General features: G+C 35.1%; 1 protein-coding gene across 1 annotated transcript; it reads left to right on the top strand.

Annotated features, from left to right (window-relative positions):
- The first annotated feature begins 1,233 nt into the window (after nt 1-1,233).
- LIPI (lipase I) lies at nt 1,234-18,415 on the top strand. Its single transcript, XM_042810746.1, has 10 exons — nt 1,234-1,472; nt 4,627-5,003; nt 6,205-6,313; nt 7,140-7,241; nt 8,575-8,664; nt 9,788-9,955; nt 11,516-11,608; nt 13,915-14,026; nt 14,382-14,555; nt 18,098-18,415. The coding sequence occupies exons 1-10, from the start codon at nt 1,394-1,396 to the stop codon at nt 18,183-18,185; spliced, it is 1,392 nt and encodes a 463-aa protein (XP_042666680.1). The 5' UTR covers nt 1,234-1,393; the 3' UTR covers nt 18,186-18,415.
- The last annotated feature ends 276 nt before the right edge of the window (nt 18,416-18,691 follow it).

The raw sequence follows: 18,691 nt of genomic DNA, 5'->3' as shown, positions 1-18,691 counted from the left end.
CTGGGCGTATTGGTTTTTACCTTACAAGGATCTTTTTTTTTTTTTTTTTTTTTTTTTTTGCTCTGTTCATATATAAAAGAGCAAAGTATAGATATAAGAGCAATGGCATTAGGTATATGTAAAGGTGCATATATAAGATTTTCTTCTAAGATCAGTGACAGGTTGTTACATAAATACAGCAAATCGTAGAACAGCTTAAGTTGAAGGGGACCTTAAAAAGATCATTGAGTTCCAAACCCTGTGCCGTGGGGCAGGGTTGTCAACCAGAAGAACAGGGTTGCCTGTGATTCCATCCAGCCTGGCCTTGAATGCCTCCAGAGATGGGGCATCCACAGTCCCCCAGGGCAGCCTGTGCCAGTGCCTCACCACTCTCTGAGTAAAGAATTTTTTCCCAACATCTAACCTAAATTTCTCCTCTTTTATTTTAAAGCCATTCTTCCCTGTCCTATCCCTATCAGGCTACGTAGAAACAGTTCTCTTCCTGCTTATAAGCTCTATTTTAGTACTGGTTCTACATTAAGGCTTATAGTACCTATAAATGGATACTTCTTACACAGGCAAATAGGATAGGGGACAAGGGGTAATAGTTTTAAACAAAGAGAGGGGAGATTAAAATTAGATATTAGGAGGAATTTTTTTTTAACTCAGAGGGTGGTACGGCACTGGAACAGGTTGTCCAGAAAAGCTGTGGATGTCCCATCCTTGGAGATGTTCAAGACCAGGTTGGATATGGTGCTGGGCACCTGGGCACCAGCCTGAGCTGGTGGGTGACAACTCTGCCCACAACAGTGGAGTTGGAACTAGATGATCTTTAAGATCTCTCCCAACCTATAGCATTCTATAATTCTATGATTCTTTTAGTTGAAATTGATGATCCTTGCAGGTCCTTTCCAACTCAGAATAGTCTGTGATTTCATGACTCTCTGATTATTTTCAAGTTCTTATAGAACAATTCTTCTGTCACCCCAATGACTTTCTGTGGCAAGTTTCTTGTACCCAGCTCAGTATTCCTAATTACAAGTGAGTGACACACTTGAAAAAAGCAGACATGGTGAGCATCTAATGTGAAGTACACCTAGTCACTCTGCTTCCTAAGCTCCGTGGGTGTAATAGAGTTGTCAGTAATATGTAACGTCAGCTGCTTACGTGTCAACCTGGTGATAACCAAATAGAGGGGGAAATAGATTAAAAAAATAGTCCCAACTCTGAATGCCCAGAAACCACCCTACCTTCTGAAGTCATTCAATAGGAGGAGTCATGAATTGCAGAAGTTTGAATACAGTTTTACTTTCTGCTTCCTAATCTACATGTCACCTACTTCATCAGTAGCATTCAGTTAAGTTAAAAATACAGCATGCTATAAGGAAGCACTTAGCTTGTCAGTCATTTCAGAATGTTACATAGTACTTTTCTCCGTTTCTGCATGTTAAAATTGTGTTTCTTCATCTGTTTGGTGTACTGGGTGGAATCAGGTAAGAACTATAATCTTATTGTCTGTGAGAGAGACTCATGGCTTTATTAAGGTATTGAAAACTAATATTTCTTTATTTAAGTTGGCCAAAAGACTAAATCCTGTGTACTGTGCCTAATGAAGCAGAGGGCTGGTAAAGAGAATTTGATCACTTTGAAACTGAGCCAAAGGTTCTCATTTTAAAGTAAATAGAACAAAGTCTGATACTTTATCTCTTGCTGTACTTTGTACAGAGACACGCTCAGGTATTTGCACCTTGTACAGAGGTAATTGTAAACGAGTTCTAGCATATTGAAGTAAGTTTGAAATTTATTGGCAATTTACTATGTTGACAGCTTTTCAAGTTAAGTGTTGTATTTTAAATAGTAAAAGTTTAGTTATGGGGAGGCACTGTAAGCTTAAGACGCTTATGATGGCTACAAACATACATAGGAAAGTTGAAATTGTATTCTACCTGAATTAAACTGCATATTTAACTGCCCAATCCCTGTTTGTATTTTCTCACTGTACAGAAAAATGTATTTGAGTACTCCCACAAATGTGCACAAAGGGCAGCTGGGTACTGCTTCCAGGTGTCAAAGACAAAGGGACATTTGAAAAACATCCCCTTAATGATTCATTACTAAACAATTCAAAACAGTAAATCGGCACGTTTATGTATTACCTAATTCACAGTAATGTTTTTATTCTCTACTCATGTTTCACACAACGATTCTGCTCCCATTTCTCAGCCTTAAGTAAATGAGTTTTATTCTGTTTGATGTTTCTCAGCAAGTAAGTAGGTTTCATCAGTTAAAATGCACTTCTTGTGATAGTTTTTTCCTTTACATGGACCAGAGTGCATCTCTGTTGTATGTCAGTATCATTCGATTGATTTAGAAAAAATGAACTATTATTTTTGCCAACCAAATAATGAATAATGCAATAAGAAATCAAAATATTTAGAGTGATATAAAGGAACTCATCAGCTTTTACAGTATCTTATTAGAATTCTTTTGTATGTATTAGATATGTAGGAGTGACATTGCAAGGATCAGGAACTGAACTTGGATTTGAGAATATTAGGAAAAAAATGAAATAATTTCATGCTGCACCTATGAATCTGGATAGTAAAATTGTGCCTGTTCTATTATTATGTAGTTTGTATGTGATGCTTGTGTGTTTGAATTTCTAGTTTTGTCGTCACGCATTATTGTATGAAAACTAGACATTAAGCATGAAATGTCCTTTTACCATTTCAGAATCATATCAGTTGTATGGCATTTTGCCAGGTTCCTGAATACCACTTTTACTGAATTCAAGACAGCTGAACAGTTCTTGAATTCAGAATTTTTCTTGGATATTTTTCCACAATGAATTTGAGTTGCTTTCTTGTATCAGTAGTTAGTTAATAACCAGTCCAGTAATCACAATAGAAGTTATTTAAATTATTCAATGTCTAAATTAAGAGAACTGTGATGTTAGCTTTGAAATATGGGCAATTTTAACATTTTCCAGACAATATTCTTACAGGCATTGTCATTTATTATAAGGCAATAATGGGCATGAAAATTCTGTCTCACAGTTTTTGCCATTGTGAGACAGGAAGTTTCAGGCCATTTTTAAAATGCTGTAACTTCAATTTCATTCAGGTTTGCAAATATCCATTATTTTTTCTGATATTCATTCCAGTGGTGACTGCTGATGTCATTGTAGACAGTTGGTTTGTCCTAGAGACAATTGGTCTTATTTCCTCAGATAGTGTCATTTTAGGAACTAAGTTAGTTTTCTTAAATTAATGTTTTGTAAGTTAGTATTATTAGTGTTCTCACTGCATCTTTACTGCATCTTAATTTGGCAGTTAAGTTCTGCAAACATTGTTTGGTTTTTAGACCTCCACTATGATATCAAATATCTTTTTCATCTAGTTTGTAATGCCTTGTGCTTGCATCCTTTGCAAGACGCAATAAATATAGGGGGTTTCCTGTCTGAGAAAATGTGCAAATATAGTGGATTTGATTGCATGCTGGTGAAAGAAGAGCTAGAACTGCCTCCCCCTTAATTAAAAATTACTAAGAAAATCTTTTTTTTTTTTTTTTTTTTTTTTTTTTTAGGGAACTGAATAGGCACTGTTCCTCTTCCTAGTTTTGCTTTCTAGAATTTGACTCACTCTTGTTTCATAAAACGGGTAATAGCAAGAATATTGACATGGCTGCCATCAAATGTCAAACAAAAGGTTTATATAAAGTAGCCCACAAGAGGTCCAGAGACTGGCCCAAAATTATTTGCTCATTAAATGGCTAAATGTATAGAGAATCTGGAGTGATCATACGGAAGAACTATGACAGGCAAAGGAGTTGTGCCCAGAATCCTGAAGCCGCTTTCCACACAGTATCACCTCAATAGCCAAAGGTTCTTTTTTAACTCTTTATGTATTAATATATACACAGGGAAAAAAGAAATCTTTGTAGACTCTTTTGGAAATCTCCGTCCTTATTTTGGTCCTGTCTTATCTAAAGCTTAATCTGTTGTACCACAATTGTCTGACTACAGAAATGCTAAACAATACATTTTTTCTTATGTCCTCTATATGCAGTGATCTTACAGCTTCTGATTTTTTCAGATCCAGAACAGTATCCTTTATTTCTTTATTTGTTGGTAATGGTGTCCTTGTGGTGCTCCGTAACTAGAGAAGGATGCTGGATCATTTTCTACTGTCAGACAACTGTTTCTTGTTCGCATATCAACCAAAAATGTGTAAGATTTAGGAACTTTCACACCCCTGGCTGAAAAGAGGAAGAAAAAAACACAGCAGTCTTCCTGTTTATACAACACACACTGGTTATGATAAAGGAAGAACGTACATTTGATGGTTAAGCAAATGATTTTATTGATACTAGCTGCTAATTTGTAATTTAAAACAACTATGGTTCAGAAATAATTAGAAAGATTGTTTTCATATTTGTTTGAAAGAACATAGTGATATCTGCAAAGTAAATAGTTTAACTGTGGTTCTTTGACTTTCAGTACTCATTCTGGTACCTCATTCCAAAGACCTGTCATGAATACAATGCAGGTTATTCACCTTTAGTGGGTAAAGAAATACAACAGGTGATATTTCATGTGATACGACTCTCCAAATTACTGTATAATTTTTTTTTTTTTTTTTTTTCCAGATGAGGAGGAAAAATGTCCTGAATTTACAGATCTTAATATAGGCTATGCTTTGTCTGGAACAGAACTTCAAGTCCAGCTACTGCTATACACAAAGGAAAATCAAAATTGTTCTGAGAGACTCATTGAACATAATGTTACTGCATCTAAGTATCTTAATACCTCCAAGAAGACTATCTTTGTTATTCATGGCTACAGACCAACAGGGTCTCAACCGGCATGGCTAGGTGAAATGAAGAAGCTCTTACTGTCTTCTGGGGATATCAATCTCATTATAGTCGATTGGAATCGTGGTGCTACAACTGTGATTTATACAGCTGCTGTTGACAACTGCAGAAAAGTTGCAGAAATACTGAAGAACTATGTTGACCAGATGCTGGTAAGGTGTAGAGCTTTATCTGTCTTAAGAAATTTAAATAGCATAGTTTGTGTGAAAATGAATATTTAAAATATAGATATGTCTAAACAGGAGCACAATGAGCAATATTAAGTGATGTGTCTTTAACAAAGTACTTACTAACTTTGCATGCAATTTTTATTTCCCTGACTGCTCATTTCTCTTTCAGTGAAAATATGTACGAGAGTGCATCTCATTTCTTTAGCCAGCTGGTATTTTTAGGTCTTCTGGAAACAGAGAAAGCACCAGTGGGAAGGTACAATGAGAGATAGTCAAGTAATACACAACAATAAAATACTGCAAAACATCACATATTTTTACCATTCATAAATTACTGTAATTAAGGATTTTAAATGAAAAATCACAGACTGATATATAAACATTTGTCTCAAAGTCGCATACGCTTTTGAATTCTAGGGGTAGTCGATGAAACAATTTTGGTACCAGAGTTCTTCAGTGAGCCTTAAATTTATGTATTTAATCAAATGAATAAAAAATCTTGTAGCATCTTTTATTCCATTTATCCCACAGTGATCTGTTCCATGCTTGCTAGCTGTTGAAAGGTCTGTGGTAATTCATTTTGAGATGCTTTAAAATTTCAGATTTTACTTGTCATCCCATCATTTTGATAGATATTCTGCCAGGTGGACTGACCCTATTGCAGAGTCCTTCAGTAGACAGTGGATTTTAGTTGCTTTTTTTCTTTTTTTTTTTTTGGAGGGCTCTGGTGGTTGGGCGAGGGGAGGGGTTTTTTAATTAGGTACTGCTTTCCTTGGGGAATGGCCCTGAGCTTTGTTAATTGTATTGTATTTTTAATCTATTTTACTGGAAAGATAAAGCAGAAGGTTTTTTCCCTCTAGTTCATAGTTTTAGTTCATCTCTCTTGTATCTGGTAAATGTCTTCCACTTCTGTCTCTCTGTGCTCTCCTTCTCCATATAAGACTTTAGACTGTTTGGAAGAAATGTGACTCAAGCTTCCTTTTTACATTCTTATAGTCATTTATAGGTTACTACATTATGTAACGAGTACAGAATTTCAAACTGAAACAAAGTTTGTAATTTCCATTTGTTTTTTAAAGTGACAGAGTTAGATATGGAGCATCAACCAAATGCAAACATTAAATCAATCTCCTGATGTCTAGTTAACTGTGTGTGCGTTTTGTTTTCTATTGTTTTCTCATAGGCAGCTGGAGCTTCTCTTAACACTATGTATATGATTGGTGTTAGTCTTGGGGCTCATATTGCTGGTTTTGTTGGACAAAAGTATAAAGGCAAACTTGGCAGAATTACAGGTAATGCTTTTAATCCTGATACATGTATTCTAATGTACTTTGCCTGGTTCTCATAGTTGTGGATCATATAGATGCTAGAATTAAAATAATGACAAATAAGTACTGATTATTTAGATACATAAGATAAGGAAAATGCATCCATTGTGTAAGTTAAAAAAATTCTTCCTTGAGGACTTGTAAGTTACAGTTTTAATTTCCCAATTCGTTCACTTCTAGTTTCCCAAATGAAAACTGAATGCTACGTCCAAATGCCACTTAAGCAATATGCTGAGTTTCTGTGTAGTTGATGGAGTCTAAGATTTTCAAATCTCCTTCAGATGAAAATGTGATAAAAAATTAGTGTTTCACTTATTTTCCTATAACACTGTTATGAATTCCAACACTAACCTGTGAAATGATTGAGGTTGGTTGAAGCTGTCTCCATCCAAGCTATCTCCATCTTGAGTTCTGGTGGCAAGAGTAGTTAAACTTCACTTTTTATTCTTATAAAATGTATAACAGGAATAATATTTTCTGAGGGAGAAGAGAAAATGAGTTCACCTGATTTCATCCTTAATATAGTTTGCTTATAGTTCTGGAGAATGGGGAGATGAGCACAACTTACTAGGAGAGAGAGAAATTCAAGGATCTGAGTTGATAAGTGTTGTGCTAGGAACTCATGCTTTGCTTAGCATGTAGAGGACTGGAAACTGTGGGTTTTTTTCTTATTATTATTACCTCTAGAAAAATGCGTGAGTCAATAATAAATAATGCTCTAATGTCAGTCTTGAGTATAACTTTAGAAACAGACTTTAGGATGTGTAATGCTAGCATTATTTTCATGTAGGTCTTGATCCAGCGGGCCCTTTATTCACTGGAGTACTACCGGAGGACAGATTGGATCGTACTGACGCACAGTTCGTTGATGTAATTCATACGGATGCTGATGGTAATAACAAAACTTGAACTTTACTATTTCAACTTGAGAAAAGGCAGGAAGGGGAAAAGGAATGGATAAGTTGTTTCGGGAACATCTGTAGAGTGTTGCAGTAGTTTTGTGTTATTGTGTGGAATGCTGGGCTGTTAATTCCTGACAACATGTATACTGTTAAAGTCTCTTGTATGTTATCATGCCTGTTTATCAAGTAAATGAAACTCATCTTCACTGATGAATTAAGCAATCATGACCTGTTATTCACTGATTTAGTTTCATAACTGAACCTGAAAATATTGGAGTAACTCTCAGTTCCAACAGCTAACTGAAGGCACATGTAGATAACCAGGGAGTCATGAATCCATTGAATGCCATGCAAATGTAGTCATTTATGTCTTGTTTGTTATAGCATATGCCTTCTGAATAAAAACAAAAAAAGAACTTTGCACATTGAATAAAACGTTCATATTGAATTAATTTATGATACTATTCTTTGCAGTATCGTTTAGCATAAACATCCTTTTACTCTGGTAGTGTGTTTGAACCTGAACATTGCAATTCAGTCATTATCACTGAATTAAAGCCTGTTCTCAGAATACCAGTCTCAGTGCTGTCACTGAACAGATCTACTGCTTAAAATTCAAAATGGAATCTCATCACTGTAAGGATGTTGTAGTCTACAATCTATCTGTACAATAATCTGGTTTTGTTTTCTTCCCAAAAATCTAAAGTAAACCTTTCAAATCTACCAAACTTGTCACAAATTTCTTATCAGTTTCCTTAATGGTACCAATATGTAGCATCTTACTATACGAACTTATATATGAAGTTGTAAAATACCAATTTTTGTAACACTCCCATTAAGTGAATAAAAGTAAGGAAGCTGAAAAGGAAGTTAGGTCAGATAGAGCTAAATCTCTCTGTCATAGGACAGAAGTTTGGATTTTTCTACTTCAGTGTATCTTTCATAATAGTGTAGTTCAGAATCCAATCTTGAGCAAAAAATGGGAAATCCTGCTCAATTATACATTGGTAAAGAAATTTTGTTGCTACAGAGAACATGAATTTTATACATTTCTTTGTGCAAAGGTGTCATATCTACAGTACTGCAGAGTTGCTTCTGTTCTATCCATTTTATATTGCTTAATAGGAGTCAGTAAGAGAGAATAACTTTCATAAAAGGAGGAAAAAAGTCATGAATTTTAACTCAAGATAAATCTCATTTAAAGAAAGAAAAATATATTTTCAAATGTTTTCTTTAAAATCTCCATATTATTTTGTAATGCAATCACATAATAAATCGATGACTGGGTAATTCTGCTTATGTTTTAATTTGTAATATTTTTAGCGCTAGGTTTCAAGAAACCTTTAGGAAGCATTGATTTTTATCCAAATGGAGGAATGGATCAGCCTGGTTGTCCACAAACTGTATTCAGCGGTAAATAAAGGTTTGCTCAATTAAAGGGAAAAGACTCCAAAAGCAAATAAGAGAAGATTAACCTGAGTTCAATAGACACTGCACATTCTCAATAATATGGGGTCTGAGAGCATTTATTTTTCCTTTCCCATTCACATTCAACAGATGAGTAATAACAAAGATATTGTGGCTTGTTTGTTTGTTTGTTTATAAAGAACTTCCCATAAGCATACATATTCCATTGTATCTTTATTATTGTGTACATTATCTGCAGTAGTTATCATTATCTTCCTGTGTTTATATATGGCCAAGTATGAGGGAAGATGTTGTGGGGGAAGATGTGAATGGTTTGGACTAGGTTACCTGCATATGACATGGAAAGCAATGTTTCTTAGGTTCCACCTGATTGGCAAAGATGTCCGAGGTTTTGAACAAGGATTTTTATATTCATCAAGAAGAAAGCACTTTATTGCATGATCTTTTCCTGCAGAATTGTGCTTGTTTCAGCCTCCATAAATCGGAAGAAAAGTTGCTATCATTTTTATTTACTCATTTTTGGTATATATCGGAATGTCCATATTTCTATTACAAATCTGCATACTGCTGGTATGGGTTAGAGCTGCTTCAAAAGCACAGGACTTCCACGTGGGTGCCTGTGAGTATGGCACATCCCTTAAGAGGGACCATCCTTACCCACGCATTTCTGTTTTGCTAAGAGGGAAAGGATTTTATTACCTAAAAACTTGGATGAAAGAATTTCTAAAGTAGTACTCAAAGTGGCTTTTCTACCTTGATGTTACACATAGCCAACTAAGCACAGGGCCAATTGTAATGCAGGCTCGAGCTTGATAATAAAGTGGTGACAATTTGTCAGAGTAGTAGACAGACTATTTCTTGCATATAAAATCCCACATTTTTTTCTTCCTACCTGTAACATTCAAAGCAGTCCAATTTCTTCTTGCTGTGTTTGCGTATCCATTTTTTTTTTTTTTTAATGTTCAAATAACTTATAAGGTCCAATAAACAGGAATAAAATCATGGCTAACAAAGAATGACTTAGTTAAACTGAAAATCTGGTTAATATCTTTTCTTTCCTGAAGAAAAAGAATATGTATATGATTATTTTATTTCTTCTTTCCTGAAGGTTTTCAGTATTTTAAATGTGACCATCAAAGATCTGTCTTCCTCTTCTTATCATCTTTGAAAAAGAGGTGCAACATAATAGCATATCCTTGTGCCTCCTACTCAGATTACAAGAGAGGAAAATGTCATGACTGTGAAGTTTTCCAACCATTATCCTGTCCAGTACTGGGTAAGAATTACTCGGTCTACTTTGAGATGGGTGAGATTTTCCAAGGAATTCAGACTTGCTCTTTCTGGGCTTTCTTCAAAGATCTGTAGAATACTGTTAAAGAACCAACAAGATTGGTTGGGTACAGAACTGCATACTGTTTTAAACCATTAAAAGTTTAAGGCTTTTTCTTCTTCATAGTTATCTCTGTTAGAGTACAGAATGGTCTTAACCTTTATTGGGCTTTCTAGCCTGAAGTGGATTCAGAATGCATTTTCTCTTTATAGAAAAACTGCTTCTACTTAGTCCATCATGTTAGGCTTTCATACTGTGCTCTTGTTTCTAGAGTGCCTATATTTTTTGTTTCAGAGTAATAATATTTATACCAATTTCATGGGGTCTCTGGATCCTCTTTTTGAATCAAATTCTTATTTGTAGACACTTTAGTTGTTTGGGGCTTTATTACTTATTATTTTAGAAAAGATCTAGAGACAGTTTGAAAGCAGCTACAGTAATGTGAGCATTTGCTAGATGGCAGAGCAGGATTTTCACAAGAATTACATTTTTATAATATTCAAATAGAAGTTAACTTTCAGTTCATGCTTTATCTTCTTCACATCCTTAAATACATATATGAGATCATGTCTGAAGAGAAAGCACAGACATATCTGTATCCTACTTTATAATAAGAAGCACCTATTACAGTACTTTATAATAGGATGAGAAGACTTGAGTGCCTTCCCAGAATGGTTACCAGCCATGTTTGATGCAAGCTGACAGAATGCCTGAGCTGGAGAAGGAGAAATATGTGACCAATCAGCTGACACTTTTTTTTTCTTCTTCTTCTTTTTAAATACCCATAAAACTAATGAGGGAATGGCAGGTTGCTGCATCTGGGAACTGGGTAGAAAAACAGCATCCTTCTGAAACAGGCTGTTCCGCTTGCTGTCTTGCAGTGATCTCTGCAGACTAGAACTAGCCCTCACTGTCCATTCTAGTCAAAGAAATAAGACAGACAAAATGGCATCAGCTATTTTAGAAATAAGAACTATTGTCAAGACCCAAAATCAAAAAGCAAGTTGCATAAAATGAAAATACATTGCATCCAAGAGCTCAGGTCATGTAATACATGTCTAATATTTTATTTATTCTATCTTATTAGTGAATACCCACAGTTATAGACTACAGGGTTTTAAAAATGCTTATTTTAACAATTCAAGAAAGAAAGGAATTTTACTAAATGTGAACCTGTTTTGTAATTATTCTCTCCAAATATGTGGACTACCTTTTTAGGTTTGTTTTTATTACCTTGTACGGTTTTATAAACACCGTTCTTGTGAACTTAGCACTTAGACTACATAGATTCAAAATATTGGATTATGATAATTCTACTATTGCTGACGTATCAGAAAAATGAAATACATATATATTACATTCTGTTATACTTAGGGGATTCCTGCATTTTGCGAGTCAATTATTTTCTAATATAATGTTTTAGAAAATTAAAGCCAAATCTGTCACTTTTATATGTCATTATATTGCTAAATATCTGAAATAAAATATTTAAACATTCAATTTCAGGTTATTATGCTGATAGCTGGAAAAAACAGTTAAATCTCAGGAATTCACCAACGAAAGCTTTTTTTGATACTTCAGATGAAGATCCGTTCTGCAGTGAGTGACTGAATACACATGCATACATGTATATACACATATTCACAGCAAACTCGTGAAGTTTTATGGTTGCCATTTGTTAGCTGATTTGAAGTGAATGCACGTTAAGAGTAGAAAGGTATTGTTCTGCAGTATGAAAGGGTGGAATAAACTGTGAGTTAAGCAAAAGTTTGCAGACTGGGGCACGGAGGAGAGTGATTATGGCAGAAGAGTTAGAACCGAGAAAGAAATATGACTTTAAAAGTAATGAGCTGTACTGTCTGAGGAATAAGGAAGCCAAAAAATGAGAATCGAGTGACAGTGAAAAAAATGGACTGAGTGAACCTGCCTAGATGGAATAATTCCTAACATTTTCAGAGAGCAATACCCTGCTGCTGTGGTTGGAGGAAGGAACACTTGTATGTTTCTCCCTAGCAAAGGGAGTGTACAAAGTAAACTAGAGCTACTCTTGCTTTTTAAGTTCCATATCTCTGTGTGAGGAAAACAGCTGAGTGAAAACCTAGCTAACTTTATTAGGGTAATGCTACAATGGAATGAACACTCGTGGCATGGGGTTTAGCTAGAACAGTTTAGATATTTACCTCTCCATCCAGAGGGTTATATTCTCATCTAATTTCTGTTTTTATCAAGAGACTTTATACTCTTCTAATTGATAATGTTACAAGTTCTTTGATTTGGTATATGAGGATGAGCTTAGATGGAATTCAAGTGAAATCAAGTTCTCCTGTTAGCTTTTTTCATAATCTTGGCTAGTTTTGTGACTGAATATCTCTTGCTACTATGTTAATTGTGCTTACTTGTATCACCGTTTCTTCCAAAAGGCTTGGGAGAGGTTAATGAAGTTTTTGTAGATACTACATAGCATGGTGGTAGGGTTATTTATACAGCTGACCAAGAAAAAGTTGTCTTGGTGTGCAGTGAAGAAGTTTTGGATAACAAAGCCCAAGGTACAAACTTCAATTTGCTTACATACATGCATTCAGTGTGGCAGATGGAGTATGAAGAACATTTGGGTTGCTGATTGCATTTCAAGTGTGCCAAGCTTAATATTGCAGAGGCTCCAGAGTCTTCCTGATCCTCCTTCACTAAACCACCCAAGTCAAATCTTCTCCCATTGGCCCTACCTGACCCACAGAAGAAAAACAATTCCTCTTCCCAGTGATCTTTCTGCTGAACCTATACGCTTGCTAACACCGCTCCTCTCCCCCTATCAGGTCGGCTTGGAGTTTGCTCTTTTATGCTCTTAAGGCTGAATGGGCCACTAGTTCTCCTTGCTTCATTCCTCCCAGAGAAAAATATGGCTTGGCTTTGCTTTCACAATTGTTAATTGTCTGGGCATTTATCAGAGATCCACGTAGGGAGAATCCTGGTTCTTCCTTGTGGAAAGAAATAACACAGAATAAAAAGGATTACATACAGTAGTCTAGAACAAGGGTGACAGAAGAGAGAAAGCAGGGTAATACTACCAAACACAGGAGATATATGGAAAGGAATAAAAGTGTTATAATGACAGGATAAGTTTTAGGGAAAATATGCAGAGTCATAAATAAAAATAAGTCTAATAAAGCGGTCTGAAAAAGAGGGAATTTACTAACTAACCTAACTAACCTTAACCATCTCCTCTGGATAGCCATAGCACAACTACAATATGAGTGCCGGCTGCAGAAGTGCACTAGAAGGTCAGGTCAGATTTTCTTAACATGTGGCAGGACAGATCAGGGCTGTACTCCAGAACAATGTCTCTCTTGAGCAGTTGCATCATGAGTAATCTGCTCGCCTAACTAACCTCCTAACTTGGCAATCCATAAAGCTTGCATGAATGCTGTTCCTCCCTCTTCCTGCTAATGTACCTCTTCTATTTTTTGGACACTTTACTTTTGCAGATAATGTGGTAGTTTCACCACATTAGTAACTCAAACATCTCCACTTTGCAAAACTTACCACGTATTTGAAGGTGCCAGTTAGGACTTAGTTGTGCTTTGTTTATTTAAGCAGGTCAAGCTCTTCCTGTTAACTCTGACAACAGGTTTTTTTCTTATGCAAATCTTTTCCATATAAAAATTGGAAGAAATTATGCATTAATTACACAGAACTCTAAGCAGCCGTTTGGAAGAAGCTACTTTTTTTTTTTTTTCTTTTCTTTTCTTTTTTTTTTTAATAGCCTTTTTATTTTGATTTGAGCTGGTATCTTGGAAGTAAAGGATCATTATTACTACCCAGTAAATACTTTTGGCAGAGTGCTACTAGCAGTCATAACTGTTGAGATTCATTCCTTGGATCTTACTATTTCCTATTTGTTTTTGCAGTGTACAACTATTTACTGGATATTACGACTTGGAATAAAAGCATTAGAAGAGGTTTCATTAAAGTTAAAATAACAGATTATGCTGGAAATACAGTAGAGTCACAGATGAATAGGTACGTCATAATTTGTCTCTAAACCTTTTCTTATCTATTTACCAAACTATTTTCCTGAGTTTCCTAATCCTTGCTTCAGACTTACTAGTCTAAGTTATCATCAAGTTGTTTAGTCTTGACCACAGCTCCTTTTCTTGGATTTGATATGGCTCTGTGTCACAGGCAACACTCCTCATACTGAAATGATCCTCTCTCCCTTTACAAATTATGCCCCTGAATCCAGTTCTTGGTGTCGTTCTGAATGCTCTCAGGTGATCCATCCTGCAAGACCTCTGCTCTTAGTAATAATTATTAATAATAATGAACATTTCTTAGATTAAAAAAAAATCTGACTGGAAATGATATTTTTCTTTAGTGAAGTGACGACATTTCAGCAATACAAAAGAGTGAAAATATTAACTGGATTTTACCAGGATTTTGAGAAAATATCCAAAATTTCATTGACCTTTTCTACGAAGACTTTAGTAGGCCAGAAATACAAGCTTAAGATTCTTCAGATGAGACTGAAAGCTCTCAATAATCCAGAAAGGTAAGTGTAATGTATCCACGTTGTGTATCTGCCAGACTGCTCAGGATGTTTCCCCAGAATTTTGTACTTGTCTCTATTGATTTTTTTATTACATATTCATAAATGCATAAGTATCTTTCTAATTCTCTCTCAAATTCAACATATGGAAGAAGTGTTCTGTACATCAATGTTTAATGCACAGCATCCTCAGTTTATATCTCTTGAGCCTGTAAAAGTCATGCATGTTCCTTATTACAGCAGGCTGTTGCTGCTTTCAGGTCTGAGGGAGCTCTTCAGGACCACTTATGTAGACCAGCCTGACTTAGAGCAGGAAACTATATGGTGAATTCTCTTCCTGCAGATGAATTTTATGAAGTACTTTTCTGATTTTAATTATGTGTCTGCACACATCTTTTCACATTCAGATACAGAATGGAGCACTTTAGATACTTTGATGACTGGAATAAGCTTTTAGTCCTGTGGCTGATGGTAAAGATCCTCCAAGACCAAAGCATACAGTCTGTGCCTGTCTACACTTAAAATGAAATAATCAGTGCTTATTGCTGATTGCTGCTACTATCCTTTCATCATTTATTTATGTTTTCAAATATTTTAGCAGCATTACTGTAATTCATTTTTTAAATCTCAAAGTTACTTGTACCGTAGCATCAGCAATTACGCTTTTAATTTTCAACTTGTGATAATAATGTACTACAAACAATAGTTAAGAAATGCCATGGAGTAGCAGCATTACTGTGTTTTAGAGTTATTACATATATTTGTTTCATATGAAGGCAAATTCAACAGAGACAAAATTTAAAATAAAATGTGCACAGTGGGTATTAGGAAAAGTTTCTTTACTATGAGTGTACTTAGACACTAGAACAAGCTTCCTAGAGAGGTGATTGATGCCCCATGGATGTCACTGTTCAAGAGGAATTTGAGCAATGCCCATGGTGATATGCTTTAACTTTTGGTTAGCTCTGAATTATCAGGCACTTGGCTTAATGACTTTTGAATGTCTATTCCAGTGTCCCCTTTCCTTCCCTTCTGATCTTCTTTTCCCTTCCAGTCTCCGCATGTTCCCTTCCCAAATAACTAATGAGTGGGAATATTCATTCATTTATACTTACTTATATTCTACTTACAGTGAATATTCCTTTTTGGTTTTGAGTTTTCATGCCTGTTAGTCAGACTCTTGTTAGTTTTAAAGTGAGGTGTACTTGGTTTAATATAAGATCCCCTAAAATCCTTATGGAGCTTTATCAGATGGCAGTCATATAGGCACATTCGATGTTTTAAGGTAATGATGGAAAGAAGCGTGCTGAATCAGTATGTGAAGGTAATTTAAATGCAGATGTTACATTGCCATTGTTTAGTATAATTACATAATTGCTCAGTGTAATTGTAACTACCTATATTTACCGTATTTAGTTACATGTAGTTACACCAATTACTTGAATACAGGATAATCAACTAGAAACTAGTTTAAAAATGTTTAAGTTATTCACATAATGAACTAGTAGATGAAAAACAGGAACAGATGTAGAGATAAAAGACAATAGGAGTCTCACTCTTCTCTGATTTGAGTTGATAGTGAAGTGTGGGATATCACTGAAAATTGTTTACTGACCCATCATTTGAAAGGTGTTGTGTAAATGTGGGTGCTAAGGAATACATATAATTTTCTGACTCTTTTTCTAATTTCTAAGATAAATCATTCTGGCTCACACGTAAAAACAGCTTTGGTAACTTGTGTGTGTCCTGGTGTCAGTTCTCACTAAAACCTTTTGAATCTGTCAGTCAGGTTAAACTCAACTGACAGAGAAGGTGAGTCTCAAAAATAATTATCCCAGCCACTCTTTTTGTTTTTTTTTTTTCTGTTAATAAAAGCAAGAATAGGTATAACAGAAAAGATGACCTTATTAATATCTCTACTGAACAAAAGAGTGGACCAAGCCCTTGCTTTTTAGGAGACATAAGAGAAACCACATGGAGTGAAAGTTTCTGAATGCCTCACTTCCCCAAAATATTTGTGTTTTGTTCCTTCTTTGGAGAACCAAACCTACTCACCACAATCCCATTCCTTGTACTTGATAATGACAAACTTGGATGGATTTCACTTTAAATGAGATACAATATGTTGGAAACTATGTTTTTATTCCTAGCATTCATCATCTTGTCTAAGTACTATATCCCCCGTGATTAGATAGAATCCTTCCCATATTACCTCTTTTGGAGAACAGGATCTGTGAACATTCTTGGCTGTTGTGTTGCAATTGTGCTGAAATGCAGCAATGTGAACTGAAATTAAACTCAAGAAATGTATCCAAGCAATAATCTTACATTATTCTGGTTGAAATTTTGTCCTCTAAATTTTTTCACAGGCTTTTTAAGGATTTTTAAAATACTTTCAATTTCTGTGCTTTCATGTCTTTTTTTCTCCCTCTACAAAAATAATACAAGACTAAACCATTACATTCAAATCAAAACAAATCATGGATGAGGGACTGCATTAAATTCTATTTTGTACTGTACAAAATACCAGAATTTGTCTTGATCATCTTAGTTGTGAAATCTACTGCCTTAGCTTTGGGAGGACTTTGATGAGGCTCAAAAATCTGGCAGTATCCCATGCATGTAGGTGAAGCCATCACTAGTTGGAAATCTTACATTAATGGGCAACAGCAAAGGTGCACCTTCTTTCTTGGCTTTTTTCCCTTAAGTGTTTCACTGTATGTGTCAGTTCTGTGTGAGTTGTGTTGTACAGCCAGTTCAAACCAATACAGATAATTTTGAATAAAATAAGTAACATAGTTTATGTGCCTTTAGAGGAAAGGATGTGCTAGTCATTTGCTTGTCCAATCCAGATCACAGTATTTATCTTTAGTAGGTCATGAAGGACAGAGCTGTCGTCTCTGCCCTAAATGTGCAGTTAGCTTCCGTTGACATCAAAAGGTAAAATTCTATCTGTGAGAGGCACTTTTCATGACATCTGTATGTGTTTGTGTAGTATTGCACAGTTCTGGATTTTCTAGGCATTTGATGACAGATTACCGTTCTGCGTGAAACTTTCTTGTACATGCACTCGTTACATCTGGAAAACAGAAACACTGTTAAGATGCTTTCTTTGGAATGAAAGAAGAAAAGCTTTCATAGCTAGGGAATTCAAAATAAATTGAATTTCCCAGTGTTCACAGAAACTGGGCTGTGCTTGGACCATTGTTCTAAGTAATTATTTTTAACTTTTAATTTTAATTTTAATTTTAATGTTAATTTTAATTTTACTGTTATTAGCTTTCAGTTCAGATTAATATGAGACTCTTCATACTCATGCTACTATGCTTCATCTATTTCATGTTCTGATTGTTTGTAGTCTGGCAAAACTATGCTAGTGATGTGTTATATAGGGTATAAGCTTAGACAAGAAGACATTTTTTGTTGTCCTGAGTACCATCTCTGAGAGGTGGCAAATACTGGAATTGTAATTCAGATGCTAAAAGATTTTTCGATTAATTTTAAAATTTCTGTTATGCACATTTTTTCTGTTTTTACTTTCATAGGCTACAGCTGTGCAGATATGATTTTGTACTGCTGGAGAACATTGAACTGACCTTCAAACCTATCCCCTGCCCAGAGAGGAGCACATGAAGAGAGAGAGCTTCTACTAACATAATTTCTCTCATGGCAATGACATTTTGATTCTTCCTCAGGATAAAGACTGCAACAAGAGGAAATGAGATAAACTAGATTTATTTTCAAGAGTCTATGTGGTAATATGCATTACTTCCTTTGAGTGCCTTAGGGTGAAATTCATTGAAATGTTCAGATACCTCTGCATTTTGGAAATTTTAATAAAATAAATGTATTGTGGTAAAGAACACACAGTGATCTATTAGTTATTATTTGTTAGCAGTGAGACAACTACTGAATTAAAGATGAATTATCTGCATAATCTTGGCACATTATTAATCAAGTCATACATATATTTAATTATTCATTATTTGTAATGGATTTTACATTGAAACATAATTATCTGTCTACTAAGTGAATTTAATATACTGTACATGTGATCTACAGATCTAATATACAGCAGTTTTGCTGTGCTATGTTCACTGGATAAATTAATCCACATTTTCTCATTGTTTAATGTCTCA

This window comes from Centrocercus urophasianus, unplaced genomic scaffold (assembly GCF_019232065.1).
Source record: "Centrocercus urophasianus isolate 14NV4802_14NV808 unplaced genomic scaffold, USGS_Curo_1.0 seq_12, whole genome shotgun sequence".
Lineage (NCBI taxonomy): Eukaryota > Metazoa > Chordata > Aves > Galliformes > Phasianidae > Centrocercus > Centrocercus urophasianus.
Note: the sequence above shows the minus strand (reverse complement) of the source record. Positions and strands in the feature narration are given on the sequence as shown.

Coding starts and splice junctions, on each gene's coding strand:
- LIPI (XM_042810746.1), top strand. CDS start 1,394: ATGTTACATAGTACTTTTCTCCGTTTCTGCATGTTAAAATTGTGTTTC. Junction 1,473..4,626: donor GGTGTACTGGGTGGAATCAG/GTAAGAACTATA, acceptor TTTTTTTTCCAG/ATGAGGAGGAAAAATGTCCT. Junction 8,665..9,787: donor TCCACAAACTGTATTCAGCG/GTAAATAAAGGT, acceptor TCTTTCCTGAAG/GTTTTCAGTATTTTAAATGT.